This window comes from Ambystoma mexicanum, chromosome 3p (assembly GCF_040938575.1).
Source record: "Ambystoma mexicanum isolate Mex_15411 chromosome 3p, UKY_AmexF1_1, whole genome shotgun sequence".
Classification (NCBI taxonomy): domain Eukaryota; kingdom Metazoa; phylum Chordata; class Amphibia; order Caudata; family Ambystomatidae; genus Ambystoma; species Ambystoma mexicanum.
Window position 1 is genome coordinate 206,106,360 of NC_090925.1, and position 16,683 is coordinate 206,123,042.

General features: G+C 45.3%; 1 protein-coding gene across 1 annotated transcript; it reads right to left on the reverse strand.

The window, feature by feature from the left end:
• Window positions 1-15,270: 15,270 nt before the first annotated feature.
• LOC138579865 (ribonuclease H-like) lies at window positions 15,271-15,744 on the reverse strand. The gene has a single exon (XM_069650093.1). It carries the CDS (start codon window positions 15,742-15,744, stop codon window positions 15,271-15,273), a length of 474 nt encoding a protein of 157 aa, XP_069506194.1.
• Between the last annotated feature and the right edge of the window lie 939 nt (window positions 15,745-16,683).

Consider the following 16,683-nt stretch of genomic DNA (forward strand, 5'->3'; position numbering starts at 1 on the left):
TACCAATAGTCACATTACAGGATTAAATGAAAATATAGAGTGGCATAACATTAGATAAGAGAGTGTGATGGGACTCACGAAATCATTGGAGTGTTGCACTTTCTGGGGGGTTTTCAACTGTAGGAGAATACCAACCTCTATATGCAGAATCAAATAACTATATATCTGTTGGTGAACTAATATCTGCATAAATCTCCTGATGGTGTACATTTATCGGTAATTGCTTCCATTGCGGCAAATCCTTATTGAGAGAGATGACTCTGTGGTTTCTCTATAACCGTTGGACATGATCGGGTTAAGGGTTTTTCCCGCTGTAAGAGTGACTAATTTCAGTCAGATGGTGGTCTTTGGGTATATAAACTTCGGTTAATTACCCCATTATTCTTTGGGTGTTACTAGTTCTGAGCCCCATATATACCTGTTATGTTGTTATGGTAGGGACACTACGGGCCCTTGGGCTGTGTGAGATCTCCTTTTGTTTTCCCCGTAACAATGGTTGCGCAGCAACCTCGCTATCATTAGGGATTTTTGGAGCCGGGCCCCCTTTTTTACATGAAGGGTACGTGATGACGTTTTACGTCGTTGCGCGATGACTAGCGTGGTGACGTCAACACGGTACGCTACTTACTTGTTATGAGGATTTGTGGACGGTTGGGGGTAGAACTGACGGTGGACGTGGCCGCCGGCCCCTGTTCTCAAACTTCTATACGTGACTGCCTACTAGGAGCGGATCCACCTAATTGTGGGTAAGAGTTAGGAGTGTTGTCTAATTACTTAAGTCTTACATGGGGCTACTCCTTGACATTGTGCTCACTCAGCATTGTAATATTACAGAGCGAGAGGTTCACATCTGTGAAGAGGAAGAGGCCGTATCCAGATGGTACTCCGATTAAAATATATATTTGTTGGCTCACAAGAACCTTAGATAGGTAAGATTACTTTGTTAAATTGGAGGTGAGGAATAATGGATATTTGGAGGGCGAATGTAATCTATCTTCCTCCACCTGTATTTCAGACACTTGGAGGTCTAGAGGAATTGGAAAGGATCCACGGGTGGTGACCATTATTGAGACTTGGTTGGATCTAGGTAAAATTCAGCTTCCACATCCCATGGTGAGCAATCCATATATTAGTTCTTCGAAATTTGGGGTTGTACCAGGATCCAACTGATGATTGAGATGCCTAGATTTTCTCCTACTCAGGGTAAAAGAACAGCTATTATGACATTTTAGCGTTGGGGGAGGTATTTCGTAGGACTTGATGCTGAATCCCTTCTGCTTCTGCAGTGAAGAGCCATAAATGGGTTGGCTTTTGAGGTCCAAGTTATATATTTCTTGAGACCTTATACCAGGTATATGATTCATTTTATACTTGGTACCCTATTGGTGATTAGGGCGTGGCAGTGATGAGTAAATTAAACCAATTATGCCGGTGTCAGTGACACATGTTTCTCTCTTTTCTCCTTAGAAATAGCAAGTTGTTGGTCGAATAGGAAGAATCTACCTGAAGCACAGCATTACCTCTGCCCCTGATGAATGTCCGGTTATTGAGAACACAGAGGACAGAAACTTATATAAGTTGGGCTGTAACACACAATGGGAAATGAAATCAATTAAGTTGCCTTCTTGGTGCTATGCTGATCTAATTGTCGGCGTAAATGTTTCTATACTGCGAGGTGGAATGTTTTTAACATGTATATGACTATGTTAAGTGTATATGTTGTTGTAACTATTTTTGTATTATCTGTGCTGAATTAGAGATTAATATATTAAAAACTATATTTTCTAAACAACACTGTTCTATGTGTATTGAGAATACATAATGCAGCCCATATTGATTTAGCGGCTGTTATGTATTTCTGCTTTCTGAGGGGATAAGTTCACTGTTTTATATAGTTTGTTGTAAATTCCTTCCTTTTGTTGAAATATATATCCATATGGATCCGCAACATTTGCGCCAGTATGGTGGAGAGGAAGAGGGTGGTGGAAATGCAAGTTGCATTCAGCCCTTCCACTAGAGCATACAAAATGGGGAATTGCATTAATGGAAGGCGTAAAAGCTGTAAGTGAGGCTTTTAAACTTTCTGTTAACTTTACACCCCTGATGAAAACTAAGCTCCATAGTGTAGTCTGATGACTTTCCAAATGCACCTTAAGTCACAGCAAACATTTGCCAAGAGACATCCAGGCAACCTATTCTGCATATTCTCCTACTAAAGTCTCACCCAAGTCCCCTTTTTCATGATCATTATGAGTTTTGCGGCATTCCTCTGTGAAATACTGCATGCAGTGCTATTTGAAGGAATTATTAATTCTCCTATCATTTTTTAAATAAATGTATTTCAATTCCTGTTTGAATAATTAAAGTGGCACTGTGGCAAGAGACGTGCACTCCAATGCTGTCCCTGGGGCAAGAGAAAATGTGTAGGAAGATCGGTTATGGCATGACCAAACTCCTTAAAATCTGCATGGAGCTGGCCAATCCCACTACAAACTACACCCATGCTGTTCCCTCCCAGGGCCTCTGCTCGGCTCTGGACTCTCATTTCACCACCAAAACTCAAGACTTCCTGTCCTCACTTTCCTCTTCCTCTCTATCCCCCTCTACCTCTCTCAGGCCCCCTCTGGCCGCCTCTCCCCCTCCTCTCCTTCTTTCCTCCCTCTCTCCTATAACACCTGATGATGTTTCTATACAAGTCCGATCTATGAAAGTTTCTTCCAAACAGGTGCTCCCCAGCTCTTCCAGAACCATCAAGGACCACATTGACACCCTCGATCCAGCCTGGCCCTCTCTCCTCAAGCACTCCCTTGTGCACCCCCTTCTAAAAAAGCCTTCTGTCGATCCTTCCGGTTCAGCAAACTATCGCCCAAACTCCATCACTCCTTTCCTGGGCAAGATCGTGGAAAAGCTGGCCATCTCCCATCTAAACCTCCACACTGAACCTGTTGGTTGCCTACATGACCATTGGTCTAGCTTCAGAGCAGCCAGAGGCATGGAAACTACTCTCCTGAACACCCATGAAGATCTGCTCTATAACCTTGACTCCAGCTCTCCCGCTGTCCTCATCCTCCTTGACCTCTCCTCTGCCTTTGATACTGTCAATCGCGCCATCCTGATTAATCGTCTCTGAAAGAACTTGACCATCATGGATCAGGCTCTGGCCTGGCTGACCTCCTTCCTCTTGGACCGACCTTTCCTGGTCCCACTTGGGTCCTTTCTCTCCACCCCCTCTCTCTCCACGTGTGTTGTCCCCCAGGACTCTGTCCTCTTACCCTGGCCCTTTAACGTCTACTTGGCCCTCTAGGCCCACCTGATTTCCACCTTCTCTTCCAATTTCCAGTGTTATGCAGATGACACACACCTCTCTTTCAGGCTTCCCCCAACCTCCTCTCCTTCTTCACGCATTCCTGACTGTTTATCCGCGATTCATAAAAGTTGCGCCTCCAATATTCTCAACCTCAATGCCAGTAAGACTGCGATTCTACTCATTGGGACCCCCGCTCCCGCTTTCCCTCTAGCAGTATGGCCACCCTCCCTGTGCCCTTCCCCCACACACTCCTGCAAGACAAATAACATAGGGGCCATCTTTGAATCTAAAGCATTGAATGACATCTACAGTACCATCAAAGCCTGGATGGCGAAGCCTGGATTGGGTCTAAATGATGACAGGACGGAATTACTCCTCTTGGGCTCATCATCCAAAATCAATAATCTTGACAATCGGATTAACGCATTTAACATTGATGGTAACAACATTGATGTCTCAAAGGCTGTAAAAACCTTAGGCATTTACATTGACTCAACTCTGAACTTATCTAGACAAAATAATCCAATAGCCTCCTCAACGGCCTACACTTGCAAGTTAATCACAGCTTGCAGACCATTTCTCACGACTACCATTTGCATAACGCTAGCCAGAGCACTAGTCTTATCTAAGCTAGACTACTGCAATGCGCTCAATCTGGGAACCAGCCAACAAAACCTGAAAAAGATGCAGGTAGTTCAAAACAACGCCATCATATCAGCACTAAACATTGCCAGGTCAGAACACATATCCGCATCTAGGCGGAGCTTTCAATCAAACAAAGAATTACTTTCAAAACCATATCTTTGACATACAAATGTCTCGCTAACAACACACCCAGATACCTTGCCAACAACATCACCCGAAATATCTCTGATCGACCCCCCCCAGAGCTGCACAGTCTCACTGTCTCAAGATCCCACGCTTCAAACTGCAGAAGGCAGGAGGTAGTAGCTTCCCGGTACTAGCAGCAAATATGTTGAACTCCCTAACCCTTAAGTATAAGAATTGAACCATACTTCCCCATTCTCAGAAAAAAGGAAAAAAGTTGGCTCTTCACACAAGAGAACTAACTTGTTATCCTAAGGATTGCACGTTCCTATACTCTGCACTTAACTGAATCTGATTCACCTTACCAATATGTATCTAACTATGTAACCTGTATCATGCCACCTCTTGAAACCCACTTTATTGTATCCTCATGTAACCAATTGTATGTACCACTGTAATCACTTTGTCATATTACCTCTTGTAATTTATTGTAACATGTAACCATTCCTTTTGCAAATGAATGTAACCCACATCATGCAACCTCTTGTAACCCACCTTATTGTATTCTCCTCTGACCAAATGCATGTACCATGGTAACCACTTTGTCTATATTACCTCTTGTAATTTATTGTTACATGTAACCATTCCTTATGCAAGTTAATGCACCCAGATGCCTCCGGGCTTGGTGCGCTCTATAAATAAACAAAGTACAAATACACTCTCTCCTCTCCTCACATCACGGATCCTGCCAAGAAGGCCCACTTCCAGCTGTACCTCCTCAGATATATTCTATCTTTTCTCACCTTCCCCCAGAAGCTCACTGTCTCCAGAGTTCTGGTTCTCTCCAGGCTGGACTACCACAACATCCTCTTTCACAATCTTCCTAACTATACTCTACACCCCCTGCAACTGATCCAGAACAGGACTGCAATACTTATCCTTGGCCCAGATCCCAGGGACCGCATCTCTCCAGCCCTAAATTGTCTGCACTGGCTCCCAGTGGCTGCAAGGATCAAGTTCAAAACCCTTTGCATTGTCCACAAAGCTTTCTGGGGCCGGGGCCCGCACTATATCCAACTCTCTCTGCCTAAATACCTTCCATCTAGAGCCCTACACTTAGCTACCTCGAACTCTCTGAGGGTCAGACATTTCTCCAAGTTGAGAGTGGGGGGTAGATCTCTCTCCTCTGCAGGTGCCTCCCTCTGGAATGGCCTCCCAGCCCCTCTAAAATTTGAGCCGCACAACCTGAAGTGCCGGAAGCTACTCAAGACCTTCCTTTTCTCCTCTGCCTTCCCTCTCCCTCTTCCTTACTAACCTTCCTGTCTGCCTGCCCTGACTGGTCTCCAGGTACCCTCAGATCCGCACAGGGCACCAGGCCCTCCAAGACCAGTCTTCCTGCACTACCTCCAGTCCTACTGTGCACTTAGGGGCTGTAACTGTAACTCCTACCACCCCTGCCCTCATGCACTTACCCACAGCCGTGCTGCCCTGGCTGCACTGTCCCCTTCCCTCTCCCCTGCACGTTCCCTTCTCCCTTTCCCCTTGCACTTTTGTTGTCGCACTTTCACGATCCAAATGACACAAGTCCTAGTAGGATCGTTGTCCTGTCTGCCCTCTGTCCCCTCTTCCGTGCCTTGTGGCACCTAGAAACAGGCGCTTAATAAATACCAAACCATATATCATATCACGTATCGACATTGCACGTGTTGGACACAGTGCATCAGAATGTGTCCATCTCTGATGTCCTTTTGGCATTACATTTTGCACGTAAGTGGCGCAATGTTCTCCTGAATCCCTTCAGATGTGTGAAAAAAAGTTGTTTTTGTGTGCCCTCACTGGTTACCCCAAAAAGAAAATGTTTACCTTCACAGTGCCCCATTCCACATGCTGCAGTGGATGGAACGGGGGCATGGGTGTGGACATTAGAGATGGCCTGGCAGCAAGATATTTCAGATTGTTGTGGCACAGATATGAGTAGACACTAGATTGTATTGAAAGGGCTTTATTGTGCAAACACTGTGCTGAAAAACGGGTGATCGTGAATTGAGTCAATTGAAAGAGTACTTTAGCAACCACAGCAGTTACCTTACTGCAGTGGGATTGTGCTCATGTATTAGCTATGGCACAGGTCATATACAGTATTTGGATCTCTAGGGCAACCACTGCAGTTGCTTCACTGCAGTGGGATTATGCCGTTGGCACTTGTCATAGGTAGGTGGACAGTGTGCATGTGCACACGTAGGTCAGGCTGTGAGCCTGACTCACAGGAGGATTTCCGGGGAGTGTATGCTGGTCTCCTTGTCCGCTTAACGCATGCTGCTCACTGGGGATGCTGCCGCACTTCACGAGCGTGGTCTCACAAGATCTCGGCAAGCCAGGATCTTACAAGGTCACGTCTCCACATACCTCCTTTTGTCGAGCAGCATGGTCCTACTCCATCACAAAGTCTCAGTATTTGCTTGACTTTTTCTTCTCATGCTGAGGCCGCTTCTCACTGGGCAGGGATCTTGGAGGTGCGATCTCGGTCTCTCGCCTTTCCCCTCTGCCATGTGGTGAGGAGATCTCCTCACCCTGATGTTCACTGTCCTCTTGAACCGGGTCCTCAACATTGTCTCCTTCTCTGCTCTTGTCCATTGTGTCATCTGTTGTCTCTGGACCATCGCATGGGTCTGGATAGTTTTCTGTGCGTTTCGCTCCAGTAGATTCTCTCCTCTCAGGAACATAGCCACTCTCTCCAGATTCCATCTTCTCCAATATCGAGTGTATATGTGATTAGTGCCTCTATGTGCGACTTCTACTGGCTGGCTGTATTTGGACCTTGTCATTTGGTCCTTGTGGGGTAGTTGTATATTGAATTGTCCCCTTCTTCTACCTCAGTCCGCTGAACTGCCCTTTGGATGTCACTCCGTGTTTTCATTCGATCTTTGTCTTTCTGGATTCTCCATACTATTTCTTTCATGTCTGCAGTGTCATCCTGTCTCACTTTGTGCAGCAACGGCGGTACTAGCGTGAATGCGGCCCTCCTCTGACGCAACATTTGAAAGGTTGACACACCTGTGATGGAATTGGGGGTCGGTCGGTGAGCGGCTATGGCTTCTTTCATGGTTTTGTAGGGATCCATTCCCACTGCTCCAGCTAACTGTAAGGCTCCTTTGACAAATCTATTTACCCCTTCAACTAGCCTATTGGGTTGTGGGTGATAAAGACTGACTCTAATTTGACGGGTGTTGTGCTTCTATAAAACAAACTCCATTCCTCTCGAAATCAGCTGGACGCCATTGTCCGTCAAAATCTCCTTTGGCAGACCTTCTCTCTTAAACACTGAGTTCAGGACTTCGATTACTGTGGACATATCGATGTCAGGCATGAACTCTGTCCGACCCATTTTGACAAGTAATTTACTATAACTACTCTGTACTTTTGGTCCGGTGACATGGTGTCCAAGGGGCCGGTAAAGTCTAACCCCACTTTGTGCCATACTCCTGTGGGAATTTCTGTGGGGATCAAGGGTGCTTTTCTCACTCTGAGCCTTTTGTCACTGTTGATACACTTGTGGCATCTATCTATCATGCTCCTGATATCCATATCCATTCCTGGCCACCAGTATGCTTCCTGCACTCTGCGCCTGGTCATGTTGCTGGCCAGATGGCCTGAGTGTGCTCTACACAGTTTTGCTCTCCGCATTCCCACGGGCGATATTGCTTGACCACCTCTCATTATCATGCAATTGATGTCATATATCTCCTCATTAACCTTCCAATACGGGCTAAGTCCTTCTGGATTCACCCGTTCCCCTGGTAATCCATTGTGAGCCCAGTTTACCACTTTACGCAAGGACTCATCTTTGTCCAGCTCTTTTTTCCAGTGGGCCTCGCTCATCTCCAAGAATTCCTGGCTTCCTAGGTCACTGAGGGATGCCACCACACATACGTCCTGGAGGAAGGTGGTGCCTCGAGATTTGCGTTCTAGCAACCTTGACATGCAGTCAGCATGGGCATTCCTCCATTCTGCAATGTGCATAATTTCGTATGGATATTCTTGCAGCTTGACTGCTTTGCGCGCTAGCCTCAGTGTGGACGTCTTTGTGCCTCCTGGGCTCAGCATATGGACGAGGGGTTTATGGTCGGTGACCAGCCGGAGCTTCGTGCCCCATACGTATGTCCAGCAGTACTCTACAACCCATGCTCATGCAAGCATCTCTTTCTCCACTGTTGAATCGTTTTATTCTGCGCCAGAGAGTGCTTTGGATGCAATCGCAATCATATGCTCTTCGTCTCCCTTCTTTTGGGTGAGTGAGGCTCCTAACCCGTAGGCACTCATGTCTGTGGTGATACAGGTCTCCCACGCCCGATTGAATGGCTTCAATCATTGGGGCATTGACAATTCTTGACTTAACTTCGTCAAACGCAGTGTTTTGTTGTTGGTGTCACTCATACTCGCCTGCTTCTTTGAGCAGTCGTCTCCGAAAACCTGGGTCTGAACTTTGCATGATACTCTGCCCCAAAAAGGATCGTAGTTCATCCTTAGACTTTGGGCCTGGGGCTTTAACTATAGCCTGCAGGAAGTCTTTCTTGGGGCTCACCCCTTCTTTTGAAATTCGGTAGCCTAGGTACTCGACTTCATGCGCCTTCAGTACGCATTTCTCGTACCTCAACCGAACTGCTGCTCCTTACAGCTTCTCCATAACCTTTCTCAAGGATTTGTTGTGCATCTCTGGGTCCTCAGCATAGATATAGATGTCCTCCCGGAAGTATGACACCTTGCTTAAACCACATAACAAGGAGAGATTCAGAAAGAAACAATGAAACCCATTTATTATAGCATGCACCCATACTCCCAATTTATACACAGAATCCCCTGAAGAAGGTTACTGAATAGATGGGAAATTAAACATGTCGGGCATATTTGGTGGTCCTGGGCTAGCCAATAGAACACATTTTTTGCAGGCGTTAAAAACCAACCCACAAAGGGACCTTGGTGCTAAGTACGGTGCCGCAATTTGCGGCACCGTACTTAGCGCCTTCCCCATTCCCATTGAGCCCTATGGGGCAAAAATGGGAATGGGGAAGGGCCATGGCGGCATGTGGAATTACCGCCCCGCCAACCTCGGAATGGGGCGGTAATTCCCCATACCACCATGGCGGAGTCGGTAAGTTACCGGCATGGACCATGGTGCTATTAGCAACATGGTCCAACGCCAGGTTCGTAATTTATACAATATTGTTTTGAGTGCAGGATTCACAAACTTATATTTTGGTATATGACTGTTGAAGGATGGCACTTTACACGTGTCCCAATAGACAGAATGAAGTACACACCCCACTAGGGAATGAGACCAGAACAGTAATTGCAAGGGAACCAACATTAAATAAAATGCAAGCAAAGAACTCTGCTGCCTGAGAGCGCTCTGCCGACCAATACATGGGCAGCACATTAAAAAGGCACTAAGCATCATAGATGATGCCATACATACAGTTCAGTCTAACAAACGTGGTATGCTAGGCACATATACTACTCCTAGCTCCATAGGGGATGCCTGGGTTCCATTGGCTGCAGTCTTTCCATCAGTCATGATACACGTGGTCAGCTAGGCTCATCGTCGCAGGGTAAAAGTCTATTGAGTTTCACACAGATTATATACTTTGTATCTGACTAAACTAAACAGCAGAGATTGGTAGGCAAAGAATAATGACTTGCATAAATCATTGCATAAAAAAGGGGGATCGTTTGTACACAGAAGGCAAATATATGTACATTCTAACCCATGCTATTGTGGGGGCATGGGGCAAGGGTCTTTCTTTCAGGTGTCTTATCAGGAGGCTTGATCTCTGGGGCCTCACGATTTCAAACACACAGGAGACAGGTGCTATTTTTAGAAGACGATATATGAGCACTCAGGATTTGGTACATGGTGGGCAATTTAGGGTGGTCCATAGGGAGGGCCTGGTAAGCAGATGCATTCAAAGGGAATAGGGGGCATGGGGCCAGAGGACAATGGCATGGCATGGAGGGGAAGACAGGGCATGAGTCGGTCAACAGAGATGGATGGAGCTCTGGTGCTGGAGCAGGCCTTGGTCTCACATTCTACAATGAGCACATTTTGTCAGTGTTTGATACTTGCTAATTGCAACAATGAAAGACTAAGTTTCTGTGAGAACAGGACTCGCGCAGAGCTTGCAAGGGGGTGGAGGTGGTGCAGGCTGGCTGTGCACAGAGCTTGGAATGGGAGAGCTGACATTTCCGCAGAGAGGCACTGGGCCTAGAAAAGATGGCGTTTGGAAGAACACAAAAAATTGAGTCCAATCTACCAGCATTAGTTGCACTTCTACACACATATATTTAAGATAGGTGATGTGAATATGCCTCCCCCCTTAGCTCACACCTCATTTACCTGCTGCGGGAATGGTGCAGGCGGGGGCAGGAAATGCCACCCCTCCCCCCATATTCCCCCCTTTCGTTACTTCTAATGTAATAAATATTTTGTTCCATACCTTCTGCGTTCCTCTGCCACTCTCTCTGCCTCATCCAACGCTGTGGTTCCCTTTATTGGTATCCATGCTCTGCATACATTACTTAAACTTTCCCCACGTCAAGCATACTCTTCTGTACCTGTGCATCCTGAGTACTGTGAGGCCCCCTGTCAGTCCTTTTCTGGCTGCCAATAGTCACCATCATCATTGCACTATTAGGAATAGTTTTGGCACAGCACTGGATCCCTAGTTGGCACCCACAAAATATTAGCAAGAAGAAAACGATGATTGGTACCAGCATCTTCATCACAGTCCCAAGTCACGATGGTACCCATTGGAATGTTGAGGTAAATCAGTCTGTTGGTTGCACACCACCTTATTTTTTGATTCTTAATCTTAACTCATGCACCGCTTTTATGACATGTGATATTGTCCCATTTTCATCATTGTCAGAGGAAGGTACAGATGTGCAAAATGCGCTCCCGATTTTTCGGCCAACACCACCTTTCATTGCTGTGAGTAGGTCGAGCACATACCTATTCTGCATTGTCATTAGTGTCAGTGCTTTTAGTTCCACCTTGATAATGTTAAACCCCTCTTCTGTGTCATTTGCCAGCTGTATGAGTTCCCAGTGCACGATCTGGAGCCACTTCACATTTGCGCGGGCCTGGATGCTGGTAATCAGTGATGCGAAGAATGTTTCGGCAGAGTTGAATAATTTGTATTCTGCTGGAATCTGCGCCAGGAGGTCGGAAGAGTTTTTGGAGATATAGTTGGATGCTCTCTTTTTTCTCGACACTTGCTCTTGCAGTTTGTCCTGTCAGCACGTTCACAAGGGGTGAAATTCCTTCTGCCTTTTGGGGTGCTTGTGACAGTTTGTGTTGTATCCTTTTCTTGGTTATATGTTTCTCAGGGACCACCAGAAGCGGAGTGTAGCGTTGCCAGATCACGGTCACCTTCCCAGGAAGGTGGGAGGTGCAAATATGCCTGTTTGCCACATACCCAGTATTGGTCCATTAAAGCCGCAGTACCTTTTTTCAGGTCAGCAATGACGAGAGTTCTGTTGCAATCTGTGTTAGTACCCTTGGGTATATCTCCTTCTACACGGAAACAAATTTCATATTTCTGTTCATGATGAATATGGATTGGCTTTTCCAGGGCGGTGACCCACGTTCGTTTAGAGACATGATCAGTTCAGGTTTGTGCACACGTGCCATTCATCCACTGGAGTCTTTTGTCTGAAAAGCCACGCAATCCTTCTGCCTTGCACATGAATGTTGACTACTGCAAATCTTGTTCCTTTTATTGCCAGGAAGGTTTCTCTGAAACATTTTGCAGGTGGAGTTCCTTTTTTGCATATTCTGAAGTCAGGTGGCAGGAGCTTCTTGTGTATTGTGTGTGCAAGAAAGTGCCCTTTATCCTACATAGTGCAAGATGAATCAGACATTGTGCTTCCACAATAGGAGTTTTTTGAGGTACTAAAACCTTAGGTGTCCCTGAAGCATGAGGTATCAGTGAGCAAATATAACAACTACCATTTGTTGCTTGTCACCCAGTGGTACTCATGTCTGAGTACCACTTGTTCAACTGCCCTGGATGGCGGAGGTCTTCCATTTGATCTAGCCCCAACCCATTATATGCATCATATTTATATTGCTCAGTTTGCCTTTTGTTTCTACTCCTTTGCTGAAAAGTATTTTTCCATCCTAACGACCTTGTACACAATTTTTTCGTGGCACATAATGTCTTTCGTGCATTGAATGACAGTGGGCCGTACATTGGAAAAATTCCTGTTTTTACATTTCCACTTGAGTCAGTGGTTTGTTGCCAATAAGGAGTACTTAAGAGGTCACTTGAGGTAGCTGTGGGGAACATATCATACATTTGGGCCAGCCATGAGGTAGTTGTACTGATTAGTTGTGAGGTAGGCTGTACTGAGGTAACAATCAATGTGTGCTCTAGGACATTATTTCCCAAAAATGCATACATGCTGTCGTTCCATGTGTTACTTTCTGGTTCTGAGGTTACCTTCATTATGTTTTTAGTAGTGTTGGGGATCATTGTGTTATCTCATATTAGTTTGATACCGTGCCATAAAAGGTCTCCCCCTTCTTGTATTAGTTTCCCCCCTGCCCCTTGTCTTTTATCCCACATAATAAAAGACACTCCCCAAAAAACAATTAAACCTAACATTACACTGCTAAACACTATAGCTACACAATATAATCCGCAATCATAACTATAAACTCTGGTTGCACTTATTCTATTTCTATTGCTATCCATCTGAGTCATTTCAGTTGTCAATGGCGTTGTCTCCACCATTGTTACACCTGCAGGAAGAAAGGAAAAAAAAACGGGGACGGGGATTAATGAAACGGAAAATAAAAAAGACATGGAAAGGGGGGCGTTGAGGAGAAAGGAGACAATTTCATATCATATTGACATTTTCATTTTCTATATGCTGTTCTTTTCCAATGCACTATTCTTGATACTGCTATCTTTTTGTCTTTTCAGTATCTTTATTTATTGCACTGCCACTTCCCTTTCATTTTGTCATGGTTTTTCTATTGCTACACTGTCATGGCTTTTCTTACATCAGAGAGGTATACCCAATATTTAAGACCCTTCACTTTTACTACAAGTGGGGTACAATAGATTACCTCATATGGCCCGTGGAACCTGGGTGAGTTCCATTTCCTTACAAAACTGCAAACATATACCAGTTTGCCAGGTAAGAGTGCTTTGGTGGGGCTATCAAGAGCTTCAGTTACTGTATCTGTTTCATTTTCTCGTGTGAAAGGTGGGGCTATTTGTCTGGCAATGCATTGCACTGCCCTTGTTAGTTGGGTGAGGTATTCCTTTGTCGTGATAAGCTGCTAGGCGTTTGCAGTAACCTGCACTTGCACTAACCCACTGAGCTATCTTGTGTGTATTAGAGCCTATTCGAAGCGTGGAGGAAAATGCTGACATCAACCAGGCCTCTCAAACTGGGTGAGCCTGCATGCTTGCAAGGGGTTAATTGCGAAGGCCTTTCCTGAAGACATAAAACATCTAGCATTTGCAAGAGGCTCTACGCAGCCCTTGGGAGCCAGGCACAGCTTTGCACAGCTTTGCTCGTCTTCGCTCTGCGAGTCAGGTGCACTGATAAGGCAAGAATGTCAGATCTTCTCAAAACACAGTGCCCGAAGCCTGGGAGCCAAGACTGGCTGTTTCCAGTCTTGTAACTTTCCAAACGAAAACATGTTTACTGCCCGGAAGGGTGAGCCTAGAAGCTTCTCGAAGAGCAGATACGTCATGATGATTGACGTGCAGCCCCTAATAAGAGAACTATACTTGGACCAGTGAGGTAGGGACGCATCCTGGGCTGTTGGTGAGACGTGCATACCAAGAGGAACAGTGCCTTGACGACCAGCTGTGCACTATCTGGGCCGAGACTCCTAGCATCACAACCCCGCCCTGGTGCAGGACTGTGGGGGCTTGGCCAGTCCTCCCCTCCTCTCCCGAGGAGTGCCGGGCACCTGTAGCGGCGAGGGTCCCGGGTGTGATCTAATCGTACCTTCATCTACATTTTATTAGGAGCGTAAGACAAAATAATTGCATATTCATATGTGATTGACAATTGGCATTATACAGCTTGCACTTTCTATTTCCATATTATTGTAAATTGCTGCTTAGTTCTCATTAGACACTGTAGATAATAAATGCAAGCATCATATATTCTGTGTGAGTGGCTTTTTTCCAGACTGAGTTCATCGTGCGTCTTAAACCTTACTTGTGTGGGAAGGTAATTAGGAGTGATTTACTTTGCACAAAGGGCTGGATCCCAGGGGGTGCGGGTTCTGTTTATCACTACATCCTTGAACTCCTCTCCTAGAACAGTTGCTGTTCTATGGGCGTCTGACATTTTTCTTACAGGTGACAGTGGAGTTTGCATTCTCCTTCCAGTCACTATTTCGTGGGGGGACAAGTGATGGTCTTTACTGGGCTTCGTGCACAGCTGGAATAAGGCCAAAGGTAAACAATAGACCCAATCTTTCTTCGAGAATGTGACATAATTTGGACAGTCTACTTTTAAGGAGGCCTTTGATTTTTTCTACCAATTCCGTTGGCCTGCAGGTGGTAAATCAAGCACATTTTGTGTTTTACTCCTAGTAGGGAGGTTACTTTTTTGAACAGATCATTTACAAAATGTGTTCCGGTGTTGGATCGTATGACATCACATATTCCCCACCGTGGGAGCACCTCTATTACCAAAAACTTTTCTGCGCACTTTGCATCTGGGTGGGCACATGGTCCTGCTTCCACCCAGCGTGAAAAAGGGCAGACCACCCCGATCAAATATCTTGCTCCATTACACCTCTCTCCCATATCTGCATAATCTATATGCAGCTCACAGAATGGTCCTACTTAGTGCCGCAATGTGCCACATATTGTTCTGAATGTCATTCCTGAATTAAATGTTTGGCATGTGGTACATTCAATTGTCATTTTAGTGAGATATTCCTGGAGGTTTGGTACAAACCAATCTTCCTGGATATCCGCAGAGATGTGTTGCTTGGAAGTGTGGGCGGTAAAGTGAAGTTGTTGGAATGCTATAAGCAACAATTCTACAGGCATTACTACTTTTCCTGTATTATCCTGTCTCCATAGGAGGTCAGTGGGAGACTGGGTACACCCTCTCCTCTCCCATAATGAATTTTTGTGTGGCAGTGCTTTCTTTTGAATTTATATTATTTGTGCAATTGGTAAGGCATTGTACACCTCTTCCACTGGTTCTTGTATTTCTTCTTTCAAGACACATTCTGTGGTTTGTAGCTTTTGAAAATATGCTGCTTGTTTGGCTGTGGCATCTGCCGGTGCGTTCCCAAGTGATATCTCATCATTGTTGTTAGTATGTGCTTGGCATTTTACCAAAGCTACCACTGAGGGCTCTCCTAATGCGGTAATCAAGTCATTAAGTAGTTCTGCATTTTGTACCGGGGACCCATCTGCTCTTCTGAACCCCCTTCTTCTCCAGTGCGACAGACCAGCATGTACCGTAGTGGTTACATATGCTGAATCTGAATAGATTGTTACTGCAAATCCTTTTGCTGTGTGTAGCGCCTTACTCAGTGCTATTAGTTCTGCTGCTTTGGCGGAATAGTATGCTGGTAAACGTTTTTGTACTAATATCTCATGCTCCCCTTCCTCCATTCGCATGACCGCCACCCCAATATGCTTTTCTCCAGTTTCTGGGCATATAGAAGCTGACCCATCTACAAAGAATACTTCTCCCTCTCACAGTACATTTTGTTTGTACGTGGCACAGTCATGTTCTTGCATATCTTGTACTGCACATGGCTCAGTAATGAATGTTGCTGGGTTAACTGGTTTGCAACAAACAATGAGGAAATTTTGGCTTGAGATAATAATCTCATATGCTGATGCTCTTTGAGTGGTGAGGGTTGATTTTGATCGTTCCAAAATGGCAAACAAAGAATGCTCCACATACAAAGTGACAGAGCAACCCATTACAATTGTGTCACTCTTTCCTAATGCAAATGCGGCTGCCATGAGAGATTGTTCGCACGCACAGTGTCCTTGCATCAATGAATCGAGCGTGCAGTTGTAATACACTAATGGCTTATGGCCTAGCAATGTTTTTTGTTTCAACACAGCGGTAATGAGTGTCCCGTTTGAGTGTGAGAATTAATATAATTCTCACTCATAGTCAGGTTTCGCGAGGACGGGTGCTGTGCTTATCAGCTCTTTAACGTTGTGAACACTGTATGCATTTCTGGGGTCCATTTTATTGGGACTATTTCCTTTTGTGCTTCCTTCAGACCATTTAAAAGCAGCCTCGTGTATGCTGCATAATCCAAAATCCATGCACAGCAATAATTGCAGATGCCAAGAAACTTTTACATGTCTTTTATTGTATGCGGCGTACTCGCAGCACGCACTGCTGCTGCTCTATCCGGTATTATTCTTTTGCCATCTTTTGAGATTAATTGGCCTAGATAGAGCACTTCTGCTAGACAGTACTGCAGTTTACTTTTGTCTGCTTTGTAGCCCTTGTGGGCCAATAATGTTAACAATGTGATAGAGTCTTTTCTGCATGTTTCCTCTCCTTCACTGCATACCAGGAGATATCTATGT